Consider the following 17,509-nt stretch of genomic DNA (forward strand, 5'->3'; position numbering starts at 1 on the left):
CTGTCTCTTCTCAGTTGGCTTTACTTGGCTGGCTTCAGTCCTTGTGGGTTGTTTGTTTTTGAGATAGGGTTTTGCTGTATGTTGTCCTGGAGCACACTATATAGATCAAACTGACCCCAGACTCACAGAAGTCTCCTGGCCTCCGCCTCCTGAGTGCTGGAACTAAAGGAGTGTGCAGCACAGTCAGCCAGGATTGAAACGTCTTCCAATGTACCATTCTTATTTGTAACTTTCCAAATTGCTTGTTATTTTGAAGGACGCCAACAGAAGCCAAATCAGTGAATTTTCAAAATAAATAAATAAATAAAATAATCTCTGGTTACAGTATTTTAACAGTATTTCAAAGTTGGGCCCAGTAATTGTGAACTATTGCTCGTTCTTCTAAGGATTACTTCAGGGAAGGATTCCCCTGATTAAGGTGGATGTGGCATTGATCATCAGTTCTGCCACTTGGAAGGAGGTTAGAGGATTAAGAATTTGAGGTTAGCCTGGGCTATATTGTAAGACCCATTGTCTCTAACCAAAAATGAAAGTAGTTTAAAATGTTTATTACATTTTTTGGAATGTTCCTGTTCTACTGTACTTGAGAATAGAATCTTCACTGTCTATAAAAAAAGTTCTGGAATAATTTGCTCGTTTTTTATTTGTTCTAATTATTTAGTTTTAAGTTTATGGGTGTTTTGCTTACAGGTATACCTGTGTGTTGTACCATGTTTCTGGTGTTTGAAAAAGTCAGAATGGGGCATCAGATCCCCTGGAACTGCAGTTACAGATTTTCTGAGCTACCATGTGGGTAGTGAGTACTGGGAACTTGAACTTGGGTCTTCCAGAAGAACAGTTTTAGATACTCAAATGGAACATCATTGTTCTGTTGTGATATTCTCTGAATTCATGGAACTTTGTACTCATTCACCAGTCAAGGAGCATGGTAAAGAAAGTTTTTAGAGTTGTATGGTGTCTAACCCATATGCCACATTTTTTCCCCGTCTTTGGTGTTTTTTTCAAGACAGGGTTTCTCTGTATAGCCCTGGCTGTCCTGGAACTCACTCTGTAGACCAGGCTGGCCTTGAACTCAGAAATCTGCCTGCCTCTGCCTCCTGAGCGCTGGGATTAAAGGCATATGCCACCACGCCCTGCTCCAGCCACATTTTTTAAAAGTTGTATAAATAGCAATTTTTCTGCTGTAATGGGAAATGCATGCTTAATTTATATGGAGCTCAAAAACTGATAAGAGAACCAAGGGAAGAAAGAAAGACTCATAGGACAGGAGATGGTAGTAACAAGGGAGAAGTAAGTTGCTTGGTTTTAAACATCTGGGTAAAAATTGAACAGCTGGGGCTGGAGAGATGGCTCAGTGGTTAAGAGCACTGGCTGCTCTTCTAGAGGTCCTGAGTTCAATTTCCCCCAACCACATGGTGGATCACAGCCATCTGTAATGGGCATCCAATGCCCTCTTCTGGTGTGTCTGAAGACAGCAACAATGTTCATATACATAAAATAAATAAATAAAGCGGGGTGTGGTGGTGCACGCCTTTAATCCCAGCACTTGGTAGGCAGAGGCAGGCAGATTTCTGAGTTCGAGGCCAGCCTGGTCTACAAAATGAGTTCCAGGACAGCCAGGGCTATACAGAGAAACCCTGCCTTGAAAAACCTAAATAAATAAATAAGTCTTAAAAAAAATTTGAACAACTGAAGCATTCTAAATGGCAGTCTTTCTCCCCACCCCCACCCCTGCCGGGTTTCTCTGTGTAGCCCTGGCTGTCCTGGAACTCACTCTGTAGACCAGGCTGGCCTTGAACTCAGAAATCCGCCTATCTCTGCCTCCCAAGTGCTGGGATTAAAGGCATGTGCCATCATGCCCGGCTAAATGGCAGTCTTTTTTTTTTTTTTTTTTTTTAATATTTATTTATTATATGTCAGTACACTGTAGCTGTCTTCAGACACTCCAGAAGAGAGCATCAGATTTCGTTACAGATGATTGTGAGCCACCATGTGGTTGCTGGGATTTGAACTCAGGACCTCTGGAAGAACAGTCGGTACTCTTAACTGCTGAGCCATCTCACCAGCCCCCTAACTGGCAGTCTATGTCCCACATGTAACTTAATAACAGATTTTTTTTTTTGATAGAAAAATTGGAAAGATAGAAAAATTGGAACGTTTAATGGGCTGAGCAAGAAGTATCCAAGCTGAGGCGTTTTTATTCTTTAGTTCGTGCTAGTCTAAAGTTGGACACATGGATTTATTTCTTAGATGCTTAAACACCATAGTCAAGTAGACAAAGCCCCAACTGGTTTATGTCTTGACAAAGGGTGTTAGTATGTATTTAGTATTTATATAGTATTTAGGTTGGCTTTGGACCTCACCACCTGGATCCAGTGATGACTTTACCTACACCTTCCTGGTTCTGGAAATACAGTTGTTGCCACTACTCCTGGTCAGAACCATTGATTGATTGATTGATTCGAACCATTGATTGATTGATTATTTATTTATTTATTTATTTAGACTCTAGACCTGTCTTGTCTTTTGAGAAAGGGTTTCATGTAGCCCAGACTGCCTTTGGAATTGCAAGGATATATACTACCCTGCTGTGGGCTATCCATAACTAAGTAGATAATAGAGAGCCTGTGAGGCCAATCCTAGATTCATTTTGGGGCAACACTGGTTCAAGAACACGGACTTGTGATGAGAGAAGGCTGTAGCTGTGATATTTCTCTAGTCCTCTGCTGTGTTCTTTTTGGTCTGTGTAGTATTGTTTTGTGTCATTTTCATGTTTTTGCTACTGGCTCTATTATAATTGGAAGTTAGGTATCAAGATTTGTCCACCATACTTTTCCTGTTCTTTGAGTAATGTGGTTCTGTAGTGAGTGGAAGTCTTGTAATGGGGCCTTGTAAGGATTTGGGGCCTTGTAAGAATTCCATCCACTGATCTCACTGTGCTAGCCGATGTAGAACCCAAGTCAGTCTTCCTGTGAATATTTTTGGATCTCATAATTCTTCTTCTTCTTCTTCTTTTTTTTTTTTTTTGGTTTTTCGAGATGGGGTTTTTCTGTATGGCTCCTGGCTGTCCTAGAACTCACTCTGTAGACCAGGCTGGCCTCGAACTCAGAAATCCGCCTGCCTCTGCCTTCTGAGTGCTAGGATTAAAGGCGTGCACCACTACGCCCGGCATAATTCTTTTTATTTCAAACTTTTATTACATCTCTTACTTTGTTGGTGTATGTGAGGTGGAGGTCAGAGGACAGTTTGCTGGAGTCACTTCCTTCTAGCATATGGGTTCCAGTTACCCAGGATATCAGACTTAGCAGTGCTTTTTTTTTTAATACTGAGTGATCTTGATAAACCTAGTTTTATGTATGTATATAAGTTTGTATTTTTTTGTTTTTTTTCAGATAGGGTTTCTCTGGGTACTTCTGGCTGTCTTGGCACTTAGTCTGTAGTTTTAGGCTGGCCTTGAACTCGGAGAGCTACTTCTCTTCGTTTTAAGTGCTAGGATTAAGGGCATGCACCACCACTGCCTGGCATGCACTTATGTTTTGAGATGGGGGTTCTTATAGGCAGGCTGGCCTCAAGGTTAGAATAATAAAGGTGAGGATGACCCTGAATGTGGATCCTCCTTCCACCACGTCCCTGGTGTTGAGGATTACAGGTGTATGCCATTGTCCCAGGTTTCTGTAGAGCTGAGGACCAGCTTAGGACTTGATGCACACTCAAGGGCTCTGCCACCTGAATTACATCCCTGCTGCTGCTGCTTTTTAAAAGTATAGTGTCACTAACATTTTTATATTTTATAGTTCCAGTTCTTGGATAACAAAACAAAACAAACAAACAAACAAAAAACAGAAAGACCCTCTCCATAAATTAATAACTGAGAACTGAGTTGTTGTCATTTGAATTGGTTTCCCTGCTTTACTAACAACCATTGTTTGTTAACAGAATCTCCCACAATCTGTAATTGAAAATGTCGGAGGGAAAATTTTTACATTTGGATCTTACAGACTAGGAGTCCACACGAAAGGTAGGTAATACTTGGCTTATTTTGAGCTCATACAATTTGTATTTCTTTAAGATTTTGACAGTTGTTAATGAATCATAAATGACTTTGGTTATCATAGAAGTGAATCCTTAAGGAGTCTTAATTCTTTAAGATCAGACAGACCTGACGTCAGTAATACGCTCAGTTAACCAGTGGAGTAAAGCATGTTTTCTGTATCCAACAGCACTCTGCTGGTTTCTTGCATTGGAAAGTGTGGGCACAGAGCAAATTCTGCTGTGGTCTATGGACAGTTCTCCATAGATTCCTTCTTTCTTTCTGAAGAGTGTCACTGGATGTGAGAAGAAAGTGTCAGAACTCTAAGAAAGTATTGTCATTTTCTTGTCCTCATATTTTTTTATTACAGATATATTGTAAAATACAGCTTAGCAAAAACTGAATCAGTTTGTCTGTAGCTACTCGTGATCACATTAAATATTTACTTTTAAAAGTAAAGTAACTTTTTCTTCTTTAAAAAAAGTAAGATTTTTTTTTGGTCTATATATGGATTTTCTTATGCCTGTATGTATGTGTACCAAATGTATGACAGGTACCCATAGAAACCAGAAGAGGGCATTGAATTTGTTGGATCTGAAATTTAGAGAACTGGTCTGAATTGCCATGTGGGTGCTAGGAACTAACTTTGAGTGCTGTGTAAGAGCAGCCAGTGCTCTCAACCAGTGAGCCACTTCACCAGCTCCAGTAACGAAGTTCTTGTTCTTCATTATCTTTTATATTTCTTAAAACATTTAACGTTTTGTTTGTTTCTGAAACAGGGTTTCTCTGTCTAGACTAGGCTGTTCTTGAACTCAGATTCACCTGCCTCTGCTTCAAAGATGTATACCACCACCACCACCAGGCTTGATTTCTCTTTCACAAATATGAGTCAGAGTCTTAAAAGAGATAGGCAGAACCAGTTTATACAGCTCAGGTAGAAGAGGTCAGGTCAGACTTGTAAGCAATGAATAGCCAAGGATACATTGTAAGGTGTCCCCTCAGATAGGACTGTGTACTATGCCTTGGCAGTGAATGGCCGAGGATACATTGTGAGGTGTCCCCTCAGGTAGGACTGTGTACTATGCCTTGGCCCTCTGCTGTCTCTTTCTCATTGCTTATATAATATGCTTACTCATGATATGTGCTGTGTGCCTCATGTCCAGTTTTATACATTGACCCGATTCTGTTGACATCTCTAGTCAAGTTTTTAGTTTTAATACTTTGAGCAGAGAAGCACCGAGCACCATTGAAAAGACATAAAGAAAAACTGTGTGTGTGTAGTGATGAAACAGGCTCACCCTTGTTTTGTCTTGTTTATAGAGTCCATTTTAAATATAGTATGTCTTAAGAAAATCATGCCCATTAGTTAGCAATACCTTTTCCTACTGGCTGGTTACTGTTAAGATGGGAGACAGTTGCCTTGTACTACTGTGTGATGGTTGGTTTCCTTTTTTTTTTAAGGTGCTGATATTGATGCGTTGTGTGTTGCACCAAGACATGTTGATCGAAGTGACTTTTTCACCTCATTCTATGATAAATTGAAATTACAAGAAGAAGTGAAAGATTTAAGAGTATGTACATACTGGGGCAAGAGAGGAAGAGTTAAATGCCATTTAGTCTGTTGAGAAATGTATTTACTGGTGGAAGAATCGTTTAATTGAGCCGTCATATTTGCCAGGCAATTTTAAACACCCAGCATACATTTGTCTTTGTATTTTAAAATAAAACTAGAATGATAAACCTATAAACTCGTTACAGATTGGGAAACAGAAGCAAACACAGTGAATAAGTAATCTCTGAACAGCCACATTTCCTATGATAGCAATGGAGGATTTTGAACCCCCAGGCTTGGGGTGTTAAAGCTCATAGCTAAGAACTTACTTTTGTTGGGAATTATGCTAAATTATGGTAATAGAATTTCAGTGTCATTTTTAAAAGTAGCAATAGTAGCCACATAGCTTACCTGTAATTCTGGTACTTGGGAAGTAGAGGCAGGCAGAGTAGAAGTTCAAGGTATTCTTAGCTGTGTGGTTGGTTTGAGGCCAACCTGGACTACTTGAGACCCTGGCTTAGACTAAGTAAAAGGTAGTGGAAGCATTTAACAGGGGTGGAGCTTCAGGAACTAAACTTGTTCACTTTCTCACAGGCTGTTGAAGAGGCATTTGTACCAGTTATCAAACTCTGTTTTGATGGGATAGAGGTAAGGCCTAGTCCTAGTGGGCAGCTTTTTGGTATGGGCTATTCTGGATCTTGGTTAATTTAGATAAAAATTTTATTGCCAGTAAGAATTTGTGAGTTGGTTAATACCAACAAATTTTTTTTTTTGTTTGTTTCGGAAATGGGTGTCCATTCTTTGTAGAGCGTGTGTATTAGGTAGGTTCTTTTCTAACTCTTAAGTGGAAGTGGGAGCAAAGGACTTAAAACTGAGGCTACTGCAAAATAGTTATGTGGTATTTTCTTCCCAGGTGAACTTTGTGTCTAGTTCAGGCAATAAGTATGCAGTCTGTTTTTCCAAGTAGCCTTTTTTATTTAGGTAAATTTGTATAAATACTTTCAAAATTTAGGGGCAGTGTGAGCAGTGACAGCTTTAAGTCATTTAATAGACTTAGTGCCCCACCCACCTAGATTTTTTTTGGAGCAGAGTTGTTGCTACAGAACTGACTCTTACTTCTTCTGTAAACGTAATGGTGTCGTGATGATATTGTTGCTGATTATAAAATTTGAGATATTGAAAGAATGATAGCTAGCTGTTTTTTTATTTTTAAGATTTTATTTATTATATGTAAGTACATTGTAGCTGTCTTCAGACACTCCAGAAGAGGGAGTCAGATCTCATTAAGGATGGTTTGAGCCACCATGTGGTTTCTGGGATTTGAACTCTGCACTTTTGGAAGAGCATTCAGGTGCTCTTACCCGCTGAGCCATCTCACCAGCCTGCTGTTTTTTTTTTTAAAAGTACAGTTGCAGGGGCAGTTTTTAGAATTGCTATATAAGATACCTAAGGTTGAAATGTTGGTTTTAATAAGTAGCCAAAATTGTTAAATTTGGTTAAGAATTAAATTTGCATAGTTTTGAGTTATAGACAGTGTTTAAAAATGAAGATATCTAATTAAAATATAAGGTGACTACCTATTGTTTTTGTGTTTAATGTGAAAATAAATAAATATGTGAGCTCCATTCTGAGCTCATTGTGAGTGTATCTGCCTCATATTTTGCCCCCTTTAAGTGTACAGCCAGCTTACAGCTCCTACAAATGCTAAACCAGGACTTAATTTCAGTGTATGCATCTAACCTTAAGCTAAGTAGACTTGTTACGGTAGAAATGATATGTACTGTTTGTTAGGCTCTATTTCATATCACCGTTCCCATGCTTTAGCCTCTGTTTAATATGCCTGTGTATACAGCATGGACTTCTTGTGAGGTTGTTGTAGCCATTGCAAGGTTCATGGTCGATGAGAGGGCTTTAAGAATTTTTTTTTAGTAGAAAATGCCATAAAAGTAGTTTGACAAATATGGAATGTTAGATTTTATTTTTGTTTTAGATTGATATTTTGTTTGCAAGATTAGCACTGCAGACTATTCCAGAAGATTTGGACCTACGAGATGACAGTCTGCTTAAAAACCTAGATATAAGATGTATAAGAAGCCTTAATGGTATGTAAAAAAGCCTGCTTCCTTTTGTGAAGTTGAAGGGCTTTTTATCAAATAGTAAACAACAATTCTTAAAATGTATGCTTTGTAATGAAGTTTTTTGTAGCCAGTGTAAATGTGTAATGGATATACACATTCTTTACCCTGGAAAGACTAAGTCTGGTAGTTGATTTGCTGTCTGATGACCTTTCACTTTTCCCTGCTATTAGTGGTATATTATTACATCTTTAAAAAGACTGACATTTATAATGTTGCTAGTGATTGAGGCTTTACTATGTGTAGCCCTCATTAATTTGCATTTGATAGTTCCTTTATAATCTCATCAGATAAGTGTAAAGGGTTTTCTCTTTTTTAAAAAAAAAATGTTAGTATAGCTCATTACATGTGCTTTGGGACAACTATTAGAAGCTTAGATGGACTAACTCCACTCCTCAGGGAATATATACAGGAAAAAGTCAAGAGTTTTAAGGTTGAGATTAGGAAACTGCTAGGTGTGTTAGTTGTGGTTTAGGGATTCTGCTGGGGACAGGAAAGAACTACTTCATTTCACGCCTTTTAAATCTATTGAGGTCACATCGTCATTCCATCAAATAAGGTTTTAATTTGACGATAGTCTTAGGAAATTGATGATGACGCTATTGTAACACCTGAGGCTTACTGTTGTTTCTCTCACTCCGTTAATCAGGTTGCAGGGTAACCGATGAGATTTTACATCTAGTACCAAACATTGACAACTTCAGGTTAACTCTGAGAGCCATCAAACTGTGGGCCAAACGTGAGTTCAGAATTTGTTGGCTAGCTTATTACAAACATTGAAGCTCTTCATCAACACTAACTTAATCTTTTTGCTTTTCCCTTATCAACAGGGCACAACATCTATTCCAATATATTAGGTTTCCTCGGTGGTGTTTCCTGGGCTATGCTAGTAGCAAGAACTTGCCAGCTTTATCCAAATGCAATAGCATCAACTCTTGTACATAAATTTTTCTTGGTATTTTCTAAATGGTATGTTTTTAGATTATATTACAATAAAATTGATTGTAGACAATGAAGTTTAGTCTTATTTCTGTGGCATTTCTCCAGCTGCTCTCAGATTTCAATTTCAGTCTGTGGGCTGAGGGTAGCGCTCAGTGGTAGACTGCTTACCTGGCGTGCACAAGGCCGCGAGTTTAGTCGCTAGTCCCGCCAAAAACCAAACCAGTTTTAGTTGAAGATACAGCTACCGCGTTGGGAGGAGACATTGTGTGTGAAAAGGCAAACCTAAACTCCGTTTCTTTTCCTTAGTTCTGCCAGCCTACCCTCCAAATACACTCTGAACTTAGCTACTGTAATGTGTTCTGCCATCCGCTCTGTTACTAGGGTGTGTAGACCTCACACACCATTCTTTTCATTCTGATCACTTCTATCCATAGGCTATTTGTGATTGTGTTTTACCTTCAGCCATCATTAACTTGGCAAAACCTTAAAGGTGTCACTTCTATAACACTTTTTTAAAAAATATGTTAAGTGACTGAAAAATAAATGAAGTCATTGGATCTTTGAGACTTGTTAGCCCAGGAGAGATCTCCTATTCAAGATACACGTTTTTGGATTTAAGAAAAGTCCAAAATACTGCCAATTTGAGGTAGTTACTTTGATACCAAGAGTTGGGGGTTTTAGTCAAATTATCTTAAAGAGATTTCTCTTTCATATTGCCAACACTTTCCTTTCTTAATGTGAAGAAAGAATTGTTCTTTGTAATCATTTGGTAACAGACCGTGGATTTAATCTGTAGCTACTGCCCTTTCCAGTATAGTTCTGCTGCTTTGCCTTTGTCTTGGTGAGTGAGGTGTGGTAAGGTTAGACACAGAACTTCTCTTAAGGCAAGCCGCGAACATTGCTAGTAGGCCAGCATGATTTATACTAAGCAAAAGAAGCATTTTTCATTTTTGATCTTTATGCCCAACTGAAGTAGCATTAATACATTTTATAACATGACTGTATTATATATAGTAATCACAGGAAGCATTGTCCTTGTTAACCTTTGCACTTTGACTGTAGTTACAAGTCACTTTGCATATGCCTGTGCATGGAACTAGTGTGAAGACAGGAGTCTTAAACGGGATTTAGCCCTGTTAGAAGTTGAGGTGAACACACTAGATGTCTTGAGGTGGCACTTAACTGTTTGAATAGTGCTTTATCATCAGTTCTCCAGCAGAGCAGATATCTGACAAGAGTTTGATAAAGCTATTATGATTTGACTTCATAGAGGAATGTTATGTAAACAGAAAGGAATGAGAGGCTGTGGTGTATATGCCAAGTGAGTGAAGCAGGGTTGCATTCACAAATGCTGTATGTTTAACAGAAACGTTTAGATGCTAATATCCAATAGTCTTATCAAGTGCTACAATCTTTTTGAACAGGGAATGGCCAAATCCAGTGCTATTGAAACAGCCTGAAGAATGCAATCTTAATTTGCCTGTGTGGGACCCAAGGGTTAGTGTATTATTTTTTCCCCTACAAATTCACACTATTCAATAACAAAAGTCACCTGCATAAAGAAGGAGGCTGCCCAGTTCTTACACATGAGTGGACGCACCCATATTTCACTTGTTATAGATGACCTGCTCTCTAATTGTCCTCTGGTGTTAGAGAAGTGTAATGCTGTACTGTAAACCACATTTAATTGTACACAGTTTATACAGATTTCACTAACAACTTATTCCATATAGCACTATCTTGTAAGTCAAAGTTGTATGGGTGTTTGTGCTTTTAAAAAAAATAAAAGGATACTAAAAATCCCTGTATATTTTTTTCATTTGCTTTAAGTATTTTGTTCAATTGGCTTGTTGTAGAAAGCTCTTGCATAGTGTTTGTATGAGACATATGGCTCCTAAGCAGGATTGCAGTGTCTGTGCTAGAATTGTAAAGTCTGGTTTAGGTGTTTGAGAGATGCAGAAATGTGTCAAGGAAGATCACCCACTTTGTTGAAAAGTTATAGATAGCATTTACTGCTTTTAAACTTTTTTAGGTGTCAGTAACATTAGCTTTATAATATAAAGGAATTCATTGGAATCAAAACTTTCCAGGACTTTGAGATCATAATTTTTAAACATTTGTTATTTATTACAATATCAAAGTTTTATAAGTCCTTTTGGGCTCTGCCCCAAGCTGTGTGCTTTCAAGTTGCCTGAGCCTCAAGGCATCTAAGGGAGAGTGTCAGTAGTTGCCTTTGTGGGGATGAACCACACAGTGTACAGATGAGCAGTCACTAAATCATCCTGTTTTCTCACTGGCCCAGAGCTGTTATACCTCTCTTAATATGCTTTCACTGGTAGCTGAAGGTTGCAGGGACAGTCCCATCTTATTTGACGTGAGTTTTATAACACTTAAAAGTGTAATTTTGCAGGCACTCTGATTTATGCTGCCAAATACAGAAAAGCAGTAGATTTGCAACTACATTTTCCTGTTTTGCTTTGCTCTTGCCAGCAGGTCCATGCAGTCAGGTTGCAACAGACTGTAGACTAGATCTTTCATTCTGTAAAAAATGTCTATAAAACAGTCTCTTGACATGTGTTTTATTTCTCAACTCCAGCTATGAATGAAGTAAAATGTAATCATTGGTTCAGTTTAACAAGGGGTAAAAGTCCAAGTATCTGTTGTCTATGTCCTTGAAGAAACTGATTGGCTGTTGTTGTATGTAGGTAAACCCCAGTGATAGGTACCATCTTATGCCTATAATTACACCAGCATACCCACAGCAGAACTCCACGTACAATGTGTCCGTTTCAACACGGATGGTCATGGTTGAGGAGTTTAAACAAGGTAAGTGTTTCTGCTTCTGCTCTACTTCATACAAAAGGGTCAGCCCACTGTTGCTGACCCAGCAGTCAGCTTGTTGTTTCATTGAATTGAATTGCCAGACTGGGTTTGTGCATTTATTTTTGATTATGTATTGGAGAGGAACTGAACAGTGTTTAAGCAGTTTACTCTGACAGTATGTTGGAGAATGAAGCAGCACTAAAAGGCTTGGACATTGGTTCAAGGCTGTGTCAGAGCCTTCTAACATCAGAGCTGATGCCATTTCGTCTTCCTGGGTTACCCAAGGGATATACAGACTTTTTACACTCCTTGGAAAAGAACTTGGAGTGTGGTTGGGGCCAAAGCTCTGCCTTTGAGAAGATCCTTGACTTTGGGTCCCAATTAATTGTAAATTTAAAGGTATTACTAGTCTTAATTCCTCAAAGACCAAGATGGCTGAAAGCATCAGGTAAAAAAGGCTGTGTACCATCTTCAGCTTTAATTTGACTACTCTTGTGTTCCACACAAGGAAGGTTTTTAATGGGAAAGACTTCTTGGCCATTTAGAGATAGCAGTAACTTGATTTTAAAAGGCAGAAACATTATATGGGGAACTTTAATTCTTCAGGTAACTAGTATGTTTCACTTTGAGCCTTCCTGTGAGCGTGACATTTTACTAATAATGGCACTGTACCAGAAATGTGGTTCTCAGAAAATTCTCCAGTGTTTGTGAAATATGTGTAAGAATGAGCTCTAAGGTTATAAAGTAAAACTTCTATTTGATAATGTTTAGGACTGTGGTGAATGCATGTGATATGTTTAAAATTATTTAAAGTTCAAGATTGCTAGGTTGAAACATACAAATATTCTAATATGTTTTTAATTTAGGTCTTGCTATCACAGATGAAATTTTGCTGAGTAAGGCAGAGTGGTCCAAACTTTTTGAAGCTCCAAACTTCTTTCAGAAGTACAAGTATGTATTTTAAGGCATGTCAGCCGTGTTGCTCTTAAGTAGTGGTTTAACAGTGGCATATGTGGTATTTCCTCTTGCCAGATTCGTGAACAAGTCTCTCCAGTGTCTGTAGAATTTTCTTTATTGTCAAAAAGGGCTTAATGTTTTTAGTAAATTGGTTTTTTCCTTTATCAGCACAGTGTGTTATCCTCACACTTTAGTTGCTTGATTTACTAGCAGTCCTACTGTGTGTCAGCAGCCTCAGTTCTTCTAGGTCTGTCACTTACGACCAGGATACTGTCTGCACCTTAGTAGGCTGGTGAGTGCTTAAAAAGTTAAGTAAGGTTCTCTATCAAGAAATGTGTACGTTTAATTCTGAAAGCTTGCTGGGATAGTTTAGGACATGCACAGACCTAATGAAACGTCGGTGTTTGGCTGACTACATGTTTTCAATAATTAGTAGCATATTTCCCCCTTCAAAAATATGTCTGCAAATAGTTTTCTAACAATTTAAGTGGGTATAATTTTTATTAATGTCTTTTAATTTAATGCTTTAGTACCTTAGAGGTGAAAAGCCTCATGATTTGTGCTGTGTTGGAAATGTAAGTTACAATAAATCTTAAAAAAAGAACAAGAACCAAATATGGACTCGAGCCTTATTTGCCCTGGGCTGAAAAATTAAGCAAAGTCCCACTTAAATTTTTGCTTTAATGCTTGAGACTTTCCTGACCATTTTTATGTTGGACTGTGTTTTGTTACAATAAGCAAAACTATTTTATACTTTTCCCAAATTAAAAGTAAGAATGATGACCTTCATGATGTCTCCGTGTTTTGTTTCTGTATCTTGCATGGAATGCAGTGATGAGTCAGTTTACCTGTTGTGTTCTTGGAGCACTGTGTTGTCAGAGGCAGAGCAGCATGGTGCTGCTGTGCTCCTGGTCACGCCTAGCTATAGGCTGTCATGCTCATCAGCACATCATTCTGTTTCTTTAGTGCTGAGGAGATAACTGATGCCCATTAGCAATCATATGTACCAACACTTGAAAAATATCATACTTGAGACATAGTTACACCAAAAAGATTAAGGCCTCAGCAGGTAGATCCCAGCTTTTCTCAGTTGCCAGTCTCAAACATGAGCACCACTTTTCCTGTCTCACATCCGTGATTACAAGAGTTGGAGAAAGATGGATTTCTGCTTCCTTAGCTTGGGCTCGAGGGGCGGTGAATGCTAGCATGGACCACACCATCTTTTATACTCCAGCACTGCTAGGACTGTGAGAGGCACATATTGGTGGGTCTTCCTCATACCCGAGTCTTTGCTGTAGCACATGGAAGGTCTCAGCTGGCAAGACGGTTAGTAATTCTTTTCCTGACACCTGAGGCAGTCATCCTTTTAAAAAACTAGGAAGAGGAGGCTGTAGCAACAGGTTTGTTTCACAAAAATTTAAACCCAAGTACCCTGGGGAATGTAAGATCTAACTGCTCTGCACTCATGCCCTTCAAAACACAGTGAGTGAGGACAAAGCAGGTAGATTGGAGCAGTTTAAACAGTCTGTCTCTGTGTGAAGCACCAGTTACATTGTAACCTGAAGGGGCAGTCTAAGTTTGTTATAATCAAGACCTAGAAGAATTGAGGCTGCTGACACACAGATTGGCTTTGTGTGAAGCATGTCTTGAAAAGTGTTATTTTTTTCTTAGGGTTTTAAATTGTGTCAAATACTCCTGCTATTCTTGGAAGAGAGGGGGACCATAGGAGAGATTTCATTCACCTTAAATATGTAAACTCATCCATTTTCAAACAGTGGGGTGGAAGTTTGCCTGAAGAAAGGGATTGTATTGTTAATTTTTAAAGTTTTAAATAATTAATCTTTGTATTTTAATAATGTAACAACCATTGGCATTAAGAAATGTGACTAGTGGTCATCTTAGGCATTACTTTTCACTAGGATCAGGGAGGAGTGCACTAGGAAGGCAAGTGTAAAAATGTGCAAAAACTAGCTTTACAATTGCTCAGACACAGGTAATCTCACCACATGGAAGGGAGGCAAAGGTAGGAGAACCAAGATTTCAAGGTCAGCCTGAGTGAGCTATGTAGCAAAGTCAAAATCAGTTTGGAATGTATGAGCACCCCATTTTCAGAACAGAAAACCAGCAGCAGCACACTTCAGTGAGCTGTAATTCTTGCTTATGAATTTAAAGAGAATCATAAGGCTTTTAACTAAGGATAGGTTTTCCTTTCAGTGCTTGGTATCTGAGCTGTCATCTACCTACCCAGGTAAAGTACTGAGATGAAATGGCCAAGAAATCTACTTACAGAATGCTTTTTTGGTAAATAACTGTAACAACTTAAGTATTCTTAGAACTTTTTACTAGGAAAACACTCTACTAGATGAGGTACGCTCTTAGCCTGAGAACGGTTTTACATAAATTTTAATTCATTTAATTTATATGAGATCTTGGGGGAAAGGCAATAACAATGGCATTAACCCTAGATCTTTCTTGGAGACACTTGAGCTAGTTGGTGCCTGGCAGGCATGAAGAGTATCACAGTCTGGGGGATTATTACAGTATAGTCTAGAAATGATCTACTCTGGAAGAGTCTTGAGATTCTTAGAAATTGGATACCAGCTCTGGTATTTTTAAAATGTAGAGTTTGGGACTAGAAGGATATTCAGCAGTTAGGAACACTGGCTGTTCTTCCAGAAGACCTGAGACCAATTTCCAGGACCCAGTAACTGTTACAACTGACTGTTTTAGGGGATCCATCACCCTTTTCTGGCCTTTGTGGGCACTTATGAACAGAGTACACAGAAATATGCAGACAAAATATCCATACATGTAAAATATAAAAATGCAGATTTTTAAAAGAAAACTAATTTGAGATTTTTGGTTTCTTGGAGAAGTCACTGCTTTCTATTAAATTGTGTTAAAATATTTACAGCTTTAAAAAAACTAATTGATTTTATATCAAGTTTATTAAAATATACCTACATGTAAGTTTATCCCATAAATCTTGTTATGAGATATTCATAGGTAAATATGTATGTGTGTTTAAGTATACAGAGAAGACAAAACTTTGTCCCCTTCCCTTGGGATGTCCTGAATAGTCAAGTTGAACTTTAGCCTTTGAATTGCCAACAGAATTATGTTAAAATGGATTGTATGTAAACAAAGTATTGTGGTGCATCATTTAATCTTGCTGAAGATCCAGGTGTTCAATAAAAGTATTTTCAGGGGAGTGAGGGGCAAAACAGCTTTATTGTTGATGGGTCTGGGGATGCCGGCCTGTAATCCCAGCACATGGGAGATGGAGGCAAGAGGATCAAGTGCCTGTGCAGCCTGAGTAATAAGCGTTCTTAACTATACTGAGGTAGAATTGGAAAAGCTGTACTGTGGGAAGCTTAGGCAGCGTGACACTTTAGAGTTTGTGTGTCTGCGTGCGTGTGTGCGTGCATGCTCCAATAGCTGCTACATTTTGAGAGCACTTGTGTCTCCTCTTTCTCTTCCCATAATAAGGTCATCTTTTTTAATGACTCAGTAACCCAGAAATGTGACTCAGCATGTCAGGAGTTTGCTTGATTTGTGTGAGTCATAGTTTGAGTTTCTCTGTACACAAAATGCATGAATTTTGAGTGCTTTTATGTGAATCTTGACTGTTTGTATTTGGCTTGTTTGAACTAATGCTGACTAAATGGGAAAGGAAGAACTCATTTCTGTGACTATAGACAACATGGCTCCATAACTGGGCATATTTCCTATTTCTATAGCCCCACAACTAATTTTTGCGTGTCTTAAGCTTTTATGTTTTTTTTTCTGTACTTTATAAATTTTTATTAATTTAGTTAATTTTTGACAGTACTTTTCCACAAAGATAAATGCCATTCTCTTGTCCAGGTGGCATGCAATTTCTATAGCTGTGTGTAGATTTGCAAATTTGTGAAGAGTTTGAGCTACCATTTTCATAGATGGGCTTACTCTGGTTGGTAATTGTGTCTGGTTCTCAAAGCTTGTTTGCTTTTGACTAGCAACATTACTTGGAAGGTGTGAAAGAACAGTAGGTTCTCAGACTTTTCAGACTAGATTATGCTGGCACCTTCCTGTCTAGTATCCACTAGATAATGTCAGTTTGCTTTTGAGGTAAAGCTGCTTATGTAAAACTCAGCTTGCAGTATTTAGAAAAGGTACGTACAGAGTGATTTATTTTGTTATTTAAGGGAAAAAGAATTGTCTAGTAATTTAGTTGTAATTGCTTTCAAAAGTCCTAATAGATACTTGTCCATGGTGATATTTTTTGAAGTATAAACTTGGAATTTCTACATTTTAAATGTGATTTAAGTTGTGAGTAGAAATCACTTATTTGACTCTCAGGACAGTCTTAACTGCAGGGAACCCATTGCAATGGTTTATACCATTTGTTTGGGTGAGGTGGCTGATAAATACCATATGATATTACTGGAGACCTGATGTTCTTGATGTTATTTTTGAAGTCAACTTTTGTAGTGTGTAATTTTTATGTCAAGATTATTGATTATTATTAATGATTATTTTTGTGCAAGAACCATTTTTCTTTTGATAGATTGTTTTCCATGAGTGTCTTTATAAATTTTCTAGGTAGAAGTCTGTTGGAATGTTGAGCAAAATTACCATGTAATGATTTTTCAACCTTGAAAATTCAGCTACTCTTTTGGTAAATTCATAGTTTGTTGTAGAAAATCCAACTTGCCAATAGTGAAACCATGGAATTAACTTACATGATTTTATGTGCACACTTGACTGGAAACCCCTTGTTGAATCAATGTTGGTCTGTAAGTGTGAGGACCCTTATTACATTATGGTTATAAGATCCAGCACAAAGCACATAAATAAAGTAAATAGCATGTTGTCTTTATCTTCAAAGGCATTATATTGTACTTCTAGCAAGTGCGCCCACGGAAAAGCAGCGTCTGGAATGGTGAGTAGTCAGCCGTTCCCTGAAGTGACTCAGATAGACAGCTCAGCACACAGGTGTGGGAGGCAGCTGCTGCTCAAGGAGTCTGCTGGCTTACTGCGGGACAGAGACCACGGCCCACTTCTTTTTTTTTTTTTTTTTTTTTTTTT

General features: G+C 38.2%; 1 protein-coding gene across 4 annotated transcripts in view; it reads left to right on the plus strand.

Moving 5' to 3' along the window:
* Papola (poly(A) polymerase alpha) overlaps window positions 1-17,509 on the plus strand; it is a 54,176-nt gene that overhangs the window by 16,860 nt on the left and 19,807 nt on the right. For all 4 annotated transcript variants that reach the window (XM_021201385.2, XM_021201386.2, XM_029541162.1 and 1 more), the window contains exons 4-13: window positions 3,937-4,018; window positions 5,492-5,601; window positions 6,177-6,230; window positions 7,573-7,684; window positions 8,367-8,456; window positions 8,548-8,686; window positions 10,084-10,156; window positions 11,365-11,485; window positions 12,349-12,433; window positions 17,310-17,363. In XM_021201385.2, the coding sequence (XP_021057044.1) occupies window positions 3,937-4,018; window positions 5,492-5,601; window positions 6,177-6,230; window positions 7,573-7,684; window positions 8,367-8,456; window positions 8,548-8,686; window positions 10,084-10,156; window positions 11,365-11,485; window positions 12,349-12,433; window positions 17,310-17,363 (920 nt within the window). The remainder of the gene's footprint in view (window positions 1-3,936; window positions 4,019-5,491; window positions 5,602-6,176; window positions 6,231-7,572; window positions 7,685-8,366; window positions 8,457-8,547; window positions 8,687-10,083; window positions 10,157-11,364; window positions 11,486-12,348; window positions 12,434-17,309; window positions 17,364-17,509) is intronic.

The sequence above is a fragment of the Mus pahari genome, chromosome 7 (genome assembly GCF_900095145.1).
Source record: "Mus pahari chromosome 7, PAHARI_EIJ_v1.1, whole genome shotgun sequence".
NCBI classification, from domain to species: domain Eukaryota; kingdom Metazoa; phylum Chordata; class Mammalia; order Rodentia; family Muridae; genus Mus; species Mus pahari.